We start from the raw sequence: 16,401 nt of genomic DNA on the forward strand, positions 1-16,401 counted from the left end.
AGACATCAAAAATTTCTGGAGACATATGATCTACCAAACTGATGCAGGAGGACATACACAATTTAAACAGATCAATTTCAAACAAAGAAATAGAAGACGCCATCAAAAGCCTACCAACTAATGAAAGCCCAGGCAGTTCTACAAGACCTTCAAAGAAGAATTAACACCAATATTCCTCAAATTATTCCATGAAACAGAAAAGGAGGGAACTCTTCCAAACTCATTCTATGAGGCTAGTATCACCCTGATACCAAAACCAGACAAGACACATCAAGGAATAAACCAACATCCCTGATGAACATAGACACGAAAATTCTCAATAAAATTCTGGCAAATCATATACAAAAGCATATTTTAAAAGATAGCACCCCACAATCAAGTGGGCTTCATCTCAGGGATGCAAGCTTGGTTCAACATATGGAAATCAATAAATGTAATACATAACATCAATAGACTTAAAAGAATCATATGATCATCTCAATAGATGCAGAAAAAGCATTTGACAAAATACAGCACCTCTTCATGTTCAAAATGCTAGAAAAACTAGGGATAGTAGGAACATACCTCAACATTGTAAAAGCTATATATGCTAAGCCCATAACCAACATCATTCTGAATGGAGAAAAATTGAAAACTTTCCCCCTAAAAACTCAAACAAGACAGGGATGTCCTCTTTTGCCACTTCTATTCAACATCGTCCTTGAAACACTAGCCAGAGCAATCAGACAGACAAAAGAAATTAAAGGGATACAAATAGGAAAAGAAGAACTCAAACTATCACTATTTGCTGAGGACATGATTCTATATTTAGAAGATCTAAAAAATTCCACCAGAAAACTTCTAGAACTCATAAATGAATTCAACAAAGTAGCAGGATATAAAGTCAATACCCATAAATCAAATGCATTCTTAAATATAAGCTATGAATCCACTGCAAGAGAAATTAGGAAAACTACCCTATTCACAAATAGCTTCAACAAAAATACAATACTTGGGAATCAATCTAACAAAAGTGGTGAAAGACATCTACAGTGAAAACTATAGAAACTAAAGAAAGAAATTGTAGAAGATCTTAGAAGATGGAAAGATCTCCCATGCTCTTTGATAGGCAGAATAAATATTGTCAAAATGGCTATACAAAAGTGTTATATAGATTCAATGCAATTCCTATTAAAATCCCAATGAATAGAAAAAGCAATTGTGAAATTCATTTGGAAAAAATAAGAGACCTAGAATAGCCAAAGCAATCCTTAGCAAGAAGAGTGTAGCAGGAGGCATCACACTACCAGACTTTCAACTAAACTATGCAACAACAGTAACAAAAACAGCATGGTATTGGCACCAAAATAGACATGTAGACCAATGGTACAAAATAGAAGACAGAAGCAAACCCACATACATACATTTATCTCATACTAGACAAAAACAACCATACACTGAAGAAAAGATAGCCATTTTAACAAATGTTGCTGGGAAAACTGGAAATCTATATGTAACAAAATGAAGTTAAACTTCTATCTCTCACCCTGCACAAAAATCAACTCAAATTGGATCAAAGATTTATGTCCTAGAACAGAGACCCTGTGCCTAATAGAAGAAAAAGTAGGCCTAAATCTTCATCATGTTGGCTTAGGACCTGACTTCTTTAACAAGACTCCTAAAGCTCAAATAAAATTAAGAATCTATAAATTGGATGGACTCAAACTAAAGAATTTATTTTCATCAAAGGAAAAAATCAATGTGAAGAGAGAATCTACAGAATGGGACAAAATCTTTACCACACGTACCTCAGAAAGAGCTCTAATCTTCAGGATGTATAAAGAACTCAAAAAACTTAACACCAACAAAACAAATAACCCAATCAATAAATGGGCTGAGGACCTGAACAGGCACTTCTCAGAAGAAATAAATCAATCAACAAACATATGAAAAAATGTTCATCATCTCTAGCAATTATAAAAATGCAAATCAATACTGCCATAGGATTTTATCTCACTCCAATTAGAATGGCAATTATCAAGAATACAAGCAACAATAAATGTGGGGAAAAAGGTACACTCCTACATTGCTGGTGGGACTGCAGATTGGTGCAACCACTATAGAAAGCAGTATGGAGATTCCTCACAAACTTGGAATGGAACCACCATTTTGACCCAGCTGTCCCATTCCTCAGTTTATACCCAAAGGATTAAAGTCAGCATACTACAGTGACACAGAAACATCAATGTTTATAGCAGCTCAATTCACAATAGCTAAACTATGGAACCAACCTATATGCCCTTCCACAGATGATTGGTACATATACCCAGTGGAATATTACTCAACCTTAAAGAAGAATGAAATTGGGGCTGGGGTTGTGGCTTAGTGGTAGAGCACTTGCCTGGCATTTGTGAAGCACTGGGTTTGATTGTCAGCACCACAAAAAAAATGAATAAATAAAATAAAGGTATTGTGTCTATTTACAACTAAAAACTTTTTTAAAAAATAAGAATGAAATTATGGCATTTGCAGGTAAATAGATGGAACTAGAGAATATCATGCTGAGTGAGATAAGCCAATCCCAAAAAACCAAAGGCCAAATGTTTTCTCTGCTAAGTGGATGCTGATCCATAGTGTGTGTGGAGGGGAGAGAATGAAGGAATTTTGGATTATGCAGAGGGGAGTGAGGGGAGGGGTGGGGAGGTGGGGGTGGGAAGGACAGTAGAATGAGACAGACATTGTTGCCCTATATACATGTATTATTACACTACTGTGTGACTCAGCACCATGTACAGCCAGAGGAATGAGAAGTTGTGCTCCATTTGTGTACAATGTGTCAAAATACATTCTACTGTCATGTATGACCAATTAGAACAAATAAAAAATGTAATTGAGCTAATAACATAAAAAAACAATATATGAAACATCTAAAAAAAAAAAAAGCTTGAATCCAAATGAGGTCTCTTGCCAAGGGTGTACAGAAGATGAAGAGAAGGTGGCACAAGACAAAATCCTGAACTTAGATGCTAATGTGGGGAAGGAGAATTTTGAGACGTGGGAAGAAAGCCAGAAGAATGTGGTGCCATGGAAGCCGTGAGAAGGAAGAGTTCAGGGACAAGGCAGGGGTCATCTATGTCATGAGTTGCTGAGGCTTCAGCCTTCAAAAGCATAGAGCATTGCTCATTGAACAAGGCAAGATAGAAGTAGTTTAAGATCTTAATAAAAGCCATATCAATGCATTGTTACTACTGTAACACAAGAAACATGCACTTATACTAATAGCCTACAATTGTTATAGTATTTTGATTTTTCAGTGTATATAAGATTCATTTTGGACTTTTTTGGCATCTAAGGTTAAGCCAGGAGCCCTTACTATCTTTCTTCTATTTGAGCCCCAAGAAGAATATACCAGGAGCTACATTTCTATCTCACCACAACTGTTTCTGGTGTACCTATGATTCCAAGGCTGCTCATACTTACCATTAAATATAAAGGAGGCAAAAAATCTGGTTCCCAAACCAGAACCACCCAGAGGAAACTTACCTATATGTATAAATTTCCAACTACCCCTTCCTGAAAACCTCCTGGAGAGTCTTAGTTCATAAACCTGGGATGAAGTCCACATTTGACTTTGATGTTTAGTCTCGTCTGAATCACTGGCCAAGAAAGCCAATTGTCTTAATCCTGAGGTCAAGGAATTATCTTCATTTCTAGTCTCTAATGCTGAGGTGTAACTCGGCCTGATCTCCTAGGTTCTTCCAGCTGCCCACTCACCATATATTTTTGGAGAACCACAAAGTCCAGGCTAGAGACCAATGATCTGGTAGTCTGTTTGCAAACACCACTAAACAAAAAGGCAACCATCTCTACAATGGAAAATTGCCCTTCTCAATCTTCTGGAAAGAATGATTACCTGGTTACCAGATGAACCAGTAGGCATACTCAACTCCTATGGACAGTGCACAGCAGTGTGGCACAAATAATGATTTTGAGATAAAAAGTATCATTTTGAAGAATGAATGATGTAAGTCAAACACAGTAACTATTTTTACAAAACAGTCTCACATGGGTGATAATTATTTGTGTCTGGAAATAGTTATTTCCTTTGTGCATGGATATTTGGATTACCTTGCTGACTTAGTTGTTTTAAGAGTTGTTTTCAAGGGAAAGATGGAGTGAAATGATACATAAGGATTCCAGAATCTTAAAGAACTAGGAACATAGAGACAAAGACAAAATTTGGGGAATCTTCCTAATATTCAGAAAGCCAGGAGGCTGGAAAAGAACCACAAAATTTTTTTCTTCCACTGTTGTTCTTCATATTGTTAAGAGATTCTTCTCGCTGGGTGCAGTGATACACACCTGCAATCCCAGCAGCTCGGGAGGCTGATGCAGGAGGATCCTGAGTTCAAAGCCAGCCTCAGCAACTAAGCGAGACCTTAAACAACTCAGTGAGACTCTGTTTATAAATAAAATACAAAACTGGGTTGGGGATGTGACTCAGTGGTTAAGCACCCCTGGGTTTAATACCCAGTACCAAAAAAAAAAAAAAAAAAAGAAAGAAAAAAGAAAAGAAAAATTCTTCTCAACATTCCAGCTCAATCTCATTTGAAGATGCTTCGTCAACTATCAGAATCAGTGATACTATTGAGTGTTACAGTGTGTCAGCAACTGCTCAGGAGACCATGCTTAACCTCTGAGTTTAGTATCTGACCTAGGGATGCTTTCAGAGACAGGCAGCAGGGTAAAAGATATATGACAAATGACACTGGCTTTAGTGTGAGGGCACAAGGGATGTGAGTTCTGTGATGACACCTAATACCCCAGACAGCTAAAGTGGTCACTCTACTCAACGCCAGACTACTACTGACAAGAGGGACTTATGGATTTGCACAAGAAGCCAGACACTTAGATCATCATGTGTAATCACCTTATTTAAAATTTTGAGAATTAATTCTGGTTCTGAAACACCGTGGGAGCCAATATAAATGGTTTATGGGCCAAATGAAACTCAGTGGCATACCACAGTTGGCCAATTAGACCACCACTTTGTGACTTCTGGTATAGGCCATGTTAGTTATAACTTGAAAGCAATAAAAAGAAAAAAACCCCTCTGGCTGCCCCCCGTTGACTGCAGAATGAAGTCTGAAGTTTGAACCCTGGCATTGTGGTGGACCAGGAATTTACAGGGGACAGGTAGGCCTGGAGTTCACTACCCATGTTGTTAACATGAACTCAAGCAAGTGACTCAACCTTTCTTTGCCTCATTTTCATCTCATGAATGGAGATTATATATGCTCAGATGGGCACAGTGTCCTTTCTCTGGAATTTGTGTCAAAATGCATGACCAAATCCAATCACAAGGAAACATGAGATAAAACCAAATCAAAGGATATTCTATGAATTAACAGGGATGTGACACCTAAGTGTGGTACTAGGAATCCTACACCAGGAAAAAAAAAAAAAAAAACTGTAAAAGACATAATTGGCACAACCGATGAAGCCTAAATCAAGGTCTGTGAATTAGATAGTAGTATTGTACCACCATTAACTTTTCCAACTTTGATACCCTGTGGTGTAAGAAAGAGGACAGCCTTGTTTTAGGAAGAGCATACTCAGCTCTTTAGGGGCAAAGGATCATCACTACTGCAACTTATTCTCATATAATTCAGAGATAGAGAAAGGAAAATGGAAAAAAATACTAATGTAAAAATTCATCAAGCTGGCTGAACTGGAGTACTATCCTTGTGGCTTTTCTGTAAGTTCAAAATTATTTCAAAATAAGATGTTAGAAGAATACAATAAAATGGGGATAATGTAACCTACCTCAGAGGGTTATCATGAATTTCAAGGAGATAAAGGCTGCGACATGCTAGGCATGTTTTATTATTATCAGACACTCCCTGTGGTTAGCTTCTTCATTTTGTGTGCCTTCTCTAGCGATGGAGAAGGGCATGCCATGCCCTGCCCTTCTGTGGTGCCTCTGCCAGTGGGTTTCCTCTACTGGGAATTCCCTTTGCCTTTCTGTCCACTTGTCAAACTTTTCTTTACTCTCTCCATTTAGTTGTTACTGCTTCTGAGAAGCCCTTCTCACCTGGAGCAAGTATATGTGATTATTCCCTCATCTAGGTTCCTGTGGGGTTCAACCCAAATGTTTCTGTGGTGACCCTATCGTGTTTCAGTTACTTTGTAAATGCACACGTTTGACTTCTTGAGGGCAGGGACAATGTATCTGTGTAAGATACTGGAGTGCCCGGCACACAGTGGATGCTCAAATATAAAAATTTATTCAAATGAGTTAAATATTTCTGGATAACACCAGATGGTTGCTGCATCTATTCTTATATTTCCTAGAAATATAATCCTTGAGAAAAATGAATACAAGATTCAGCTATACCACACCTTGGTATTTATCCTAAAGAATTAAGGTCATCATACTACAGTGATAGATGCATATCTGTGTTTACAGCAGCACAAGCCATGGTAGCCAAACTATGGAACCAGCCTAGATATCCATCAGTGAATGAATGGATAAAGAAAATGTGGTATATATACACAATGGAGTTTTATGCAGCCATAAAGAGAAGTGAATTATGTCATTTGCAGGAAAATGGATAGAAATAGAGACCATAATGTTAAAGAAAATAAATCAAATTCAGAAGGTCAAGGGACATATGTTTTCTTTCATATGTGGAAGCTAGAGAGGAAAAACAAAAAGAGAGGGACAGATTTCATGAAAATCAAAGGAAAATCAAAGGTAGAGGAAAGGGACCAGGAGGTGGGAGGTGGGAAGGGAGGGAGGAAGTGCTGGGGATTGATATTGGCCAAATTATATTGTTATATTATGTGCATGTATGAATATATAACAACAGATCCCATCATTATGTACAGCTATTGTGTACCAATAAAAAGTGCTGGAAAAAATGAATACAAACAGGTTTTTCAATTCTAGAATCAGGTCTGTCTATAGTAAATTCAGATATCTTTTGTTGTAAACTTTCATGTTTAATGAAATACACATGTCTGATTATGAATAGCACTTCGAATAATTTTTAAAATATTAGATACTGGAGTGATAATTACTTAGGACCTTTCCCATCATGGTTTAAAAAAGATAAATGCTCCAGCATTCCTTATGCAACAAATGTCAAAATAAATTTTTCCATTAATTTTACTATTCCATAGCTTTTATCAAGTTATATTGACTACATACCTTTATATATCTGTATTCTTAATTTTAGTCCCCTGGTTTTGCACACATAACTGGCCAGAAAAGTCTGACAAGCACAGAGATCATGAGGATTCAAAGAGAAACAGACTTCCTCAAGTATGTATCACATTCTCTACTCTGTCTTAAAGTCTAGCATAATAATACATTGTGGTCAATGTGTTTTCCTACCCATAACTTTATTTATCTATCTATCTATTTATCTATCTATCTATCTATCTATCTATCTATCTATTTATCTATCTATCTATTTATTTATTTATTATTGTACTGGGGATTGAAACTAGGGGTGCTTTACCACTAAGCTAGTGGTAAAGTACCTAGTACTTTTTAAAAAATTTAAATTTTGAGACAGGGTCTCATTAAGTTGCAGAGGCTGGCCTTGAACTTGTAGTACTTCTGCCTCAACCTCCCAAGTCACTGAGATTACAGATGTGTGTCTCCACTCCTGGCCTGGCCATAGCTTTTTAAATTAATTTTAATAGCTTTTTAAAAGATATGATTGGCATAAGACAAATTGCATATATTTAAAGAGTTCAATTGATACATATGTATGTATATATATATATACACATATTTATATCCTGCATATATGAAACTATCACAGTAAACAAGAAAATGAACAAATTCATCACCTTCCAAAGTTTCTGACTTCTCATCCTTCCTCATTCCCAGGTAACTGTTGACCTGCTTCTTGTCACTATAGTTCAGTTTGCTTTTGATTATATATACATGTGGAGTAATTTAGTATTTACTCTTTTTTTCTTTTTCTCTTTTTTTGAGGGGGGGTCAGGCTTCTTTGACCAGCATAATTATTTTGAGATTCATTCATGTTTTTGCTTGTATCAAACATCTGTGCTTTTTATTGCTGAGGTGTTATGTTTATCATTGAGTTTCCATGGTACAGATATGCCACAGTTTGTTTATTCATTCATTTATTGAGGACATTATATTTCTAGGTTGATATGAACATTTTACACATAAAGTTGATATGAACATTTTATAGAAGTCATTGCATACATATATGCTTTCATTTCCCTTTGGGTAAATATGTGGAAGGGGGAGTTGTTTACAAGATAGGTATGTATTTTACTTTTTAAGAAACTATTCAATTGTTTTCTGAAGTAGCTGTACCATTTTTACATTCTTACCAGCAGTGTTTGAGAATTCCAATTTCACCACATTCTTTTTCTTTTTTTTTTTTTTTTTTGGTACTGGGGATGGATTGAACCCAAGGGTGCTTAACCACTGAGCTGTTACATATCCAGCCCTTTTTATTATTTTGAGACAGGGTCTTGCTAAGTTGCTTAAGGCCTAAGTTACTGAGGTTCCCTTTGAATTTAGAATCCTCCTGCCTCAGCCTCCTAAGTCACTGGGATTACAGGGATGTGCATTGTACCCAGCCAGTTTCATCACATTCTTACCAACACTTTTATTTTTATTTTTTTGATCATTCTAGTGAGATTGTAGTAGTATCTCATTGTGGTTTTAACTTTCATTTTGCTAGTAACTACTGGTATTGTGTATCTTTTGATGTGCTTGTTTGCCATCCATAAATCTTCTTTGGTAAATTATCTGATCCAACTTTTGCCCTTAAAAAAAAGGGTTATGTATCTTTTTATTATAGAATTATACATGCTCCTTTGTCAGATATGTTTTGCAAATATTTTCTCCCAGTCTGGCTTTTCATTTTGATGGAGTTGAATTTATCTGTTTTTCTTTTATACTTCATTCTTAGCTTATTATATTTAAGGGATCTTTTCTAAACCATGCACTAAGATTTTCTCCTATATTATTTTCTAGAAGTTTTGTAGTGTTAGCTCTTATACCTAGTACTATAATATATTTTAGTTGATTTTGCATATGGTTGAGGTTCATATTTTTGTATATGAATATTCAATTATTGAAGCTCATTTTCTTGAAAAAAATTATCTTTCTTTGGTGATTAGTTTTGAAATATTTGAAAATCAATTGATGATAATTGTGTGAGTCTAGTTCTGAACTCTATTCTGTTCCACAGATGTTTCTTTTTTTGTGTTTTGAGGCAAGGCACCAAGGATTGAACCCAGGGTCGCTCTACCACTGGACTATGTCCCCTACCCCTTTTTATTTTTTATTTTGAGACAGTGTCTTGCTAAGTTGCCCAGGCTGGCCTTAAACCACAGGTTCCCACGGTACGGCCACTGCGTAATAAAATCACCTGGAGAAGAATTTTCTTCCTGGGATTTGCCCCATAGCTGCTAAGAGTGGTCTGCTTGTGTTTTGTTTTGTTTTTTTTTTTTTTTTTTCATTTTTAAAACTGTTTCAACACTTTAAGATTTTTACTAGTCTTCTTAAAGTGGACCCCTCCTCACATGGCCGGTCAGGAACCTGTTTTGTTACAGATGTGCCCACTGTTTGGCTCCCCACCCGTCTGATCCCTTTGCTCGCTTCTGTCAAGAGTGTGGTGCTCCTGTCCCACCCATATTTGGCTATCGTCTTCCACCCCCAGAAGGAGCTCAGGTGAGCAGCAAAATTCTTAAAAACATCTTTTGCTGGTTTATGTGATCTTTATTTGCAGCAGTAAGACAGTACCTGTACACATGAATCACAAACATAAAAACTTGTTGAAAGAATGACTGGCAGATTAATTTGTTACTATCTAGATTCCCACTTAAGAATGGAAAAACCTATTTGCAGTGACATTTCTTTTCAGTGCCTTGCAAAAGTACAGGCTCAGACAGAGATTGAAATCTTATTGTTTTAATGAGGCATGCATGGATAAATAAATGTTTCCTGTCTAGTTGCTATTTCTGCTTATAGCCTGGGTAAAACAAGGAAATATATTCTTTAAACGAATGGAGAAAAGTACTAATTACTTTATAGCTCCATATCTACATGTTCATAAGATGCACTATTCTGTCCAAAGAAGTCATAGATTGATTAGTATATTTAAGTTTAAAGACTTTGGCTGATTAAGTATAGATAATAATTACTATTATCTTACCACTAGTTTTGTAGTTAGAAGAGATGCTTAACCTGTTAACAATCAAAAACTTCACCAAATATGTTCATCTTTTAAGTACTTAATATTTGTTTTTTTTTTTTAAACTGGGGCTTAGCGAATGAATAGAGAGATTTGTGATGTTGAGTGAGAAATGACATCTTTAGAAAGAAAAGTCTAAAATTATTAAAATAGTCATTTAAAAGGTACTAATAATGAACTCAGAATCTAGAGTTTTAGAATGGAGTATGCCCTCAACAAGGACTCAGGTACTAAATGGATATCTTTTAAAAATCTTCCTCCAATTTATTGTTCAAGATTGTTGTAAAAGTTCACTTAATGTATTTTGAACTCCTTGAGAACTCCTTGAAGAATATAATACAAAAAATAAAACATGAACAGATTCTATTAGTTTGAATTTTGTTTTTATCAGTTAGTACGATGTCAAAATTATTTCCTTTTGCCTAGAGAAAGATTTTCAGAACTTTGTCTTTGCAGGGGGAAAATGTTATTAGATATTATAATATTTTAAATGAACTGTAAAACATCTATGTTGCTCCCCAAATTATATTTATATAATAAATGATAACAGGCTACACTGTATAAATAGCTTTGTAATTTAAGCCAACAGTCATTTATTGAGTATTTACTGTGTCCTGCCCTCCACTGGTCTTCTTGAACTCAAAGGAGTAGGATCCTGCTTCTAGATAAAGCCAAAATATGCCCAGGTGCAAGGCCACTCCTCATTGCCCTGCCTGCAATGCCCTTCTTTAGGCATTTCTCCTTTGCCAGCTGGCTGGATGTTAATTTTTGCTAGAAAAGGGGACTCTGCAAGAGAATGGGCTTCTCTTCCTGCTTCTGGTATGATTTCCTTTCTCTTTTGCTTTTATGGTGCTCAACTAAGTGGCAGGACACCCAGCTGTGCTGAATTCTGTGAATTTTGATGGTACCCCATGGACAATTCCTCAGTGAGTCCCACTGGCTCCCCAACTAACTTCCCAGATAGTCTCTCGGGCACCCCAGTGGATAGCTCCCCAGCAAGTTTCAGCAGCATCCCAATATGTTTTCCAATATGTTCTGCTGGCTCTCCAGAGAAAGGAGGGCTCCTAATGAGTTTCATTAGACACCAGTGGGTAGCTTTTTCTTGCCAACTCTGGCATCATCTCAGCAGACTTCTCGGACATCCACTGGAATAGCCACACCCCATTCAGTGAAATCTGATTTCACCGTTGGAAGTGGGGCAGAGTACCTCTTCTTCATTTGATCCTCCTTGGGTTCTCTGCGTCAGCCTTACAGGTAGTGGCTCCTCCCTATATTTGGTATTCCTATATCATGTAGAGTCTGCTCTGCCCATTAGTAGTTAATCTCCTGTTGCCTGTTAACACTTATTTATGTTAATCTTTCCCTGCTCAAATTACGGTGTGGTTTCTGTCTTCTGCCTGGATTATGAATGTTACAGAATTGGTGCTGGGTCCCAGGGAATAAAACTGTGAAGAAGGAATTTTGGAAGTGGTTTGGTCTTGTCTTTTGCTTGAAAGTAAGACTGAGCTCATTGTCAATGGGAAATAAAAATGGAATTTGGGTAACTTATAGCATAAATTAACATCACAATTAATCAAGCTATCACTGGTGGCTGATTATAATGAAATTCTAATTGAAGCAGGTATTCTGAGTGGCCATGTAACTGCAGTAACTTTTTTTGGGGTGGTGGGCACAGGTTTACTGGGGATTGAACTCAGAGGCTCTTTACCACTAAGCTATATTTCCAGTCCTTTCTATGTTTTATTTTGAGACAGAGCCTCACCAAGTTTCTAAAGTTGGCCTCAAACTTGTGATCCCTTTGCCTTAGCCTCCTGAATAGTTGGGATGACAGGCATGTACCACTGTGCCTGGCAGTAGCTGCTGTACTTGACTGCTGTGGCAGTAACAATGGCTACTAGGATTGGGATGGAGAATGTGTTCTCCTGAGTTCATGGGAACATTCACAGAAAGAAAATTACAAACTCAGGACCTTTAAGTCATAGTCTGAGAAACAGAGCTCCCATAACATCCCATTATTTTCTCCACAAAAATTAAACTATTCTTTATAGCCCCAGCATTATATTTAAATGATCAAACATTTAACATTACATGTTGGTTTCACCTTATCACTTATTTCCTATGTGACTGTTACAGCATTAATTAGAAAAGGATGGAATCCTGAAATGTGAATATTAGGTTGGACCCAGATGAAACTGACAATCTTAAACCATTGTCACCTTGAGTCTCCTTGCCTGTAGCTGGAGTTTGCCCTCTGGTCTGAGGGTACTAGCCTTCCTTTGCTTGAAATTTCTGTGACAACTGCACTTGGGGTAGATGCTTTGACAAGGGATGTTCATTCTCTCCAAGACTTACCACAACCACCTGCAGCATTACTAGGGTCCCACTCCAGCAGGCTATAGAAGTGTGATCCAGGAGGAAATAGCTTACACACAAAAAGACAAGTAAGATTTTGCTAAAAACACTTTGGGGAAGACAGAAACCTATTTGCCTTTCCACCTCAGAGGTTCCAAAAAGGGGCGGGCTGCTGTATGATCAGGGGAGGATAGGGCAGAAGGAGACTCTGTTAGGCCACCCTGGCCTCACATAGAGAACACACACCAGATTTAGGCTGGGAAAGAGGAGGGACCTGAAAATGTTTACAAACTGAGTCTCTCCTGAGGTTACAAATCATGGCCTACTCAAAGGGTATGACCTAGTGAGACAATTACCTATATTCTCATTTACACCAATTTTGACTGGTACCATTTCAAAGAAGACACTCAGACCACCTCATTCAAAATGTACAGGTGACATAGACATCTTGTCATAAACTTTACTGAGAGGTAGAATGATTTTAATTGAAATCGAAGAGGAAAACCAGGCTTGGTGGCGTACACCCATGTGGCAGGAGGCTGAAGCAGGAGGCTTTCCAGTTCAAGGCCAGCCTCAGCAACTTAGTGGAGCCCTAAGCAACTAGTAAGACCCTATCTCAAAATTTTAAAAGGGCCAGGGGTGTGGCTCAGTAGTAGAGGGGCTCTGAATACGATCCCCAGTAACACAGGGGGGAAGAAACCAAGAAAAAGAAAAAAGGGCTTAGGTAGCTCATTGGTAGAGCACTTGCCTAGCACGCACAAGTCCCTGGGTTCATCCCCAGTGCCCCCCCAACACACACACACAAACAAGGAAAAAACTCAGGATTATTAAGCCTAAAAGTCTGCTTATCAGACAGGTGTTTTTTAAAAAAAATCTTTGTCTGCTAAATCTAGCATCTGAAGATGCTCAGATATAATTTGTCTTCACTCTTTTTACCCTTAGTGTGGGCCATACATTCTTGTTTTTTCTTGAATAGTGAACATTTTAGATAATATACTATAAAAATTATGAATTCTTTTTTCCCTGCAGGAGATTGGTTTACTTGGATTAAATCTTTAATATCTCTGTGTAGCCACTGATGTCAGGATTTCTTTTCTTTTCTTCTTCTAGCTTTTATATTTAAACCTGGAGTTACCTTGGGTATGTTAGTGTTCAACTGAAGATTGATGAGAAATTATGCTCGAGTACTTCAAGCCAATAAGGCTTCCCACTCTAAGCTGATGGATCTGTGTGTGGGCTGGGTAGACCACTAAACATCAGACTGTTCTCAAGTTTGCCCAAGCCTTGACTTTATACTGAGCTCTCGTGCCTCTCCATGTGTAGTCTCCTTCAGTTAGGGATGCGGGGGTGACTTGGGCCCACCTTGGCTTTTGCAAAACATGTGCATCGTTGTGAGTCACCTAAGGATATATGGAGAATTTATCATGAATGACATCCTGGAACTTCCTGTTAAACCCTTGGCCAGTTCCCAGTCTATCAATTACCACAAACAGGACCATGATCTCAGAACAGAGGAACCACTGACTTGTTTGTCACTACGATTGTCATCTTAAGGCTGCACCAAATTAAGCGATCCCTATCAACAGCCACAAAACTTGATTTTCACAGCCTGCCTTGTTGCAGTGAAGCTACCACTAGGTAGAGCTGGGTAGGAAGGGAGCAGCCCCCCACTATGCCCCACCAGAGATTCACAGAATTGTATTCTTATCTGAAATTCAACCATTTACAGGAACTTTTCAGTTTGTTGCCCACCTTTGGTTGACTTGCAGAGTGCTGAAGTGACTGTTTTTTTGACAGATTTATCTGATTATGTCATTACTTTTGGGGAAGAGGAATTATCAACCTCCCACTCCATCATGCTGCAAGTTAGTTTTCTGTGCATATTTTTAAGTATTCCTCTTTTCTACAACAAACATGTTTTTATTCTTAATAAGAATAAAATAATATAAAAGCAGTTATTTTAAATACCTTTACAAAAGCAAATTAAACCTTACATTCTAAGATCTACTCATACCTTAAGTTGTTGCATCCCAAGCAAACCTTATTTTTCCTTTGTGCAGATGGGCTTGTGTGTAGAATGTGGAAGCCTGGTACCCATGAACACGTCCATCTGTGTGGTGTGTGAGGCCCCTCTGGGTCCACAGCTGCGGCCACAAGCAAGCCTCCACTTGAAGGTAATAAATATGATTCTACAAAAACCCAAATGATATACATGGAGAGTGACCTTTCAAGAAGTATGATTTTCTTCAGCTAGTGAAGTGGGCTAACAAATAATAAATTAACATTTGTTGAAAAAATCCATTCAAATTTTGGGTAAGTATACAACCCAAAAGATAACTTGTAATAGGATCTAAATATAAAGAGAGAAATGTAGGTATGTGTTCCCTGAACATTTGGAGGACAAAATGCAGCATAACTAACTTAGACAGTTTCTCCATTGAGATATTTAAACTTTAACATTGCACATATGTTGGCTTAATCTTGTCCTTAAAGTGGCTTCATACTTTTGTTTGCTTTATTTAATTATGGGTCCCTATTATGAAAAAAAAAGAATACTTATAACTAGCCACATGGAAGAAAAAGTTATGTATCTTTACATAAAATTAAAAAATTAAAAAATACTTTTTTTATTAAAATCTTTTTTATTTTTACAGACTGCATTTTGATTCATTGTACACAATGGGGTACAACTTTTCATTTCTAAGGTTGTACAGAATGTAGATTCACAACATTCATGAAATCATACATATACATAGGGTAATACTGTCTGTTTCATTCTACTATCTTTCTGTCCCCCACCCCTTCCCACCCCTTTTTCCTGTACACCATCCAAATCCTTCATTCTTCTCTTCCCCCCACTACCCCACCTCATTTTATATTGTCATGCACTTATCAGAGAAAACATTCAACTTTAGTTTTTTGGGCTTGGCCTATTTCATTAGCATGATATTCTCTAACTATTTACATGCAAATGCCATAATTTTATTCTTCTTTATGGCTGAGTAATATTCCATTGTATATATATATACCACAGTTTCTTTTTTTTATTGTAAACAAATGGGATACATGTTGTTTCTCTGTTTGTACATGGAATAAAAGCATACCATTTGTGTAATCATAAAATTACATACAGTAATATTGTTTGATTCATTCTGTTATTTTTTCCCTTCCCCTACCCCTCCCACCCCTCTTTTCCCTCTATACAGTCCTTCCTCCATTCTTGCCCCCCTCCCTAACCCTAACTCTAACCCTAACACTAACCCCTCCCACCCCCCATTATGTGTCATCATCCACTTATCAGCAAGATCATTCGTCCTTTGGTTTTTTGAGATTGGCTTATCTCACTTAGCATGATATTCTCCAATTTCATCCATTTGCCTGCAAATTCCATAATTTTATCATTCTTTATGGCTGAGTAATATTCCATTATATATATATACCACAGTTTTCTTTATCCATTCATCAACTGAAGGGCATCTAGGTTGGTTCCACAGTCTGCCTATTGTGAATTGAGCAGCTATGAACATTGATGTGGCTGTATCTCTGTAGTATGCTGATTTTAAGTCCTTTGGGTATAGGCCAAGGAGTGGGATAGCTGGGTCAAATGGTGGGTCCATTCCAAGTTTTCTAAGGGATCTCCACACTGCTTTCTAGAGTGGCTGCACTAATTTGCAGCCCCACCAGCAATGTATGAGTGCACTTTCTCCCCACATCCTCGCCAACACCTGTTGTTGCTTGTATTCTTGATAATCGCCATTCTAATTGGGGTGAGATGGAATCTTAGGGTGGTTTTGATTTGCATTTCTCTTATTACTAG

General features: G+C 37.4%; 1 protein-coding gene across 4 annotated transcripts in view; it reads left to right on the forward strand.

Annotated features, from left to right (window-relative positions):
- DZANK1 (double zinc ribbon and ankyrin repeat domains 1) overlaps positions 1 to 16,401 on the forward strand; it is an 83,049-nt gene that overhangs the window by 20,454 nt on the left and 46,194 nt on the right. For 3 of the 4 annotated variants that reach the window (XM_079123348.1, XM_079123350.1, XM_079123347.1), the window contains exons 7-9: positions 7,221 to 7,306; positions 9,592 to 9,709; positions 14,645 to 14,758. In XM_079123348.1, coding sequence (XP_078979474.1) covers positions 7,221 to 7,306; positions 9,592 to 9,709; positions 14,645 to 14,758 — 318 coding nt within the window. The remainder of the gene's footprint in view (positions 1 to 7,220; positions 7,307 to 9,591; positions 9,710 to 14,644; positions 14,759 to 16,401) is intronic. The other variant, XM_079123349.1, reaches the window with a different exon arrangement.

This window comes from Sciurus vulgaris, assembly GCF_902686455.1.
Source record: "Sciurus vulgaris genome assembly, chromosome: 2".
In the NCBI taxonomy this organism is placed as follows: Eukaryota; Metazoa; Chordata; class Mammalia; order Rodentia; family Sciuridae; genus Sciurus; species Sciurus vulgaris.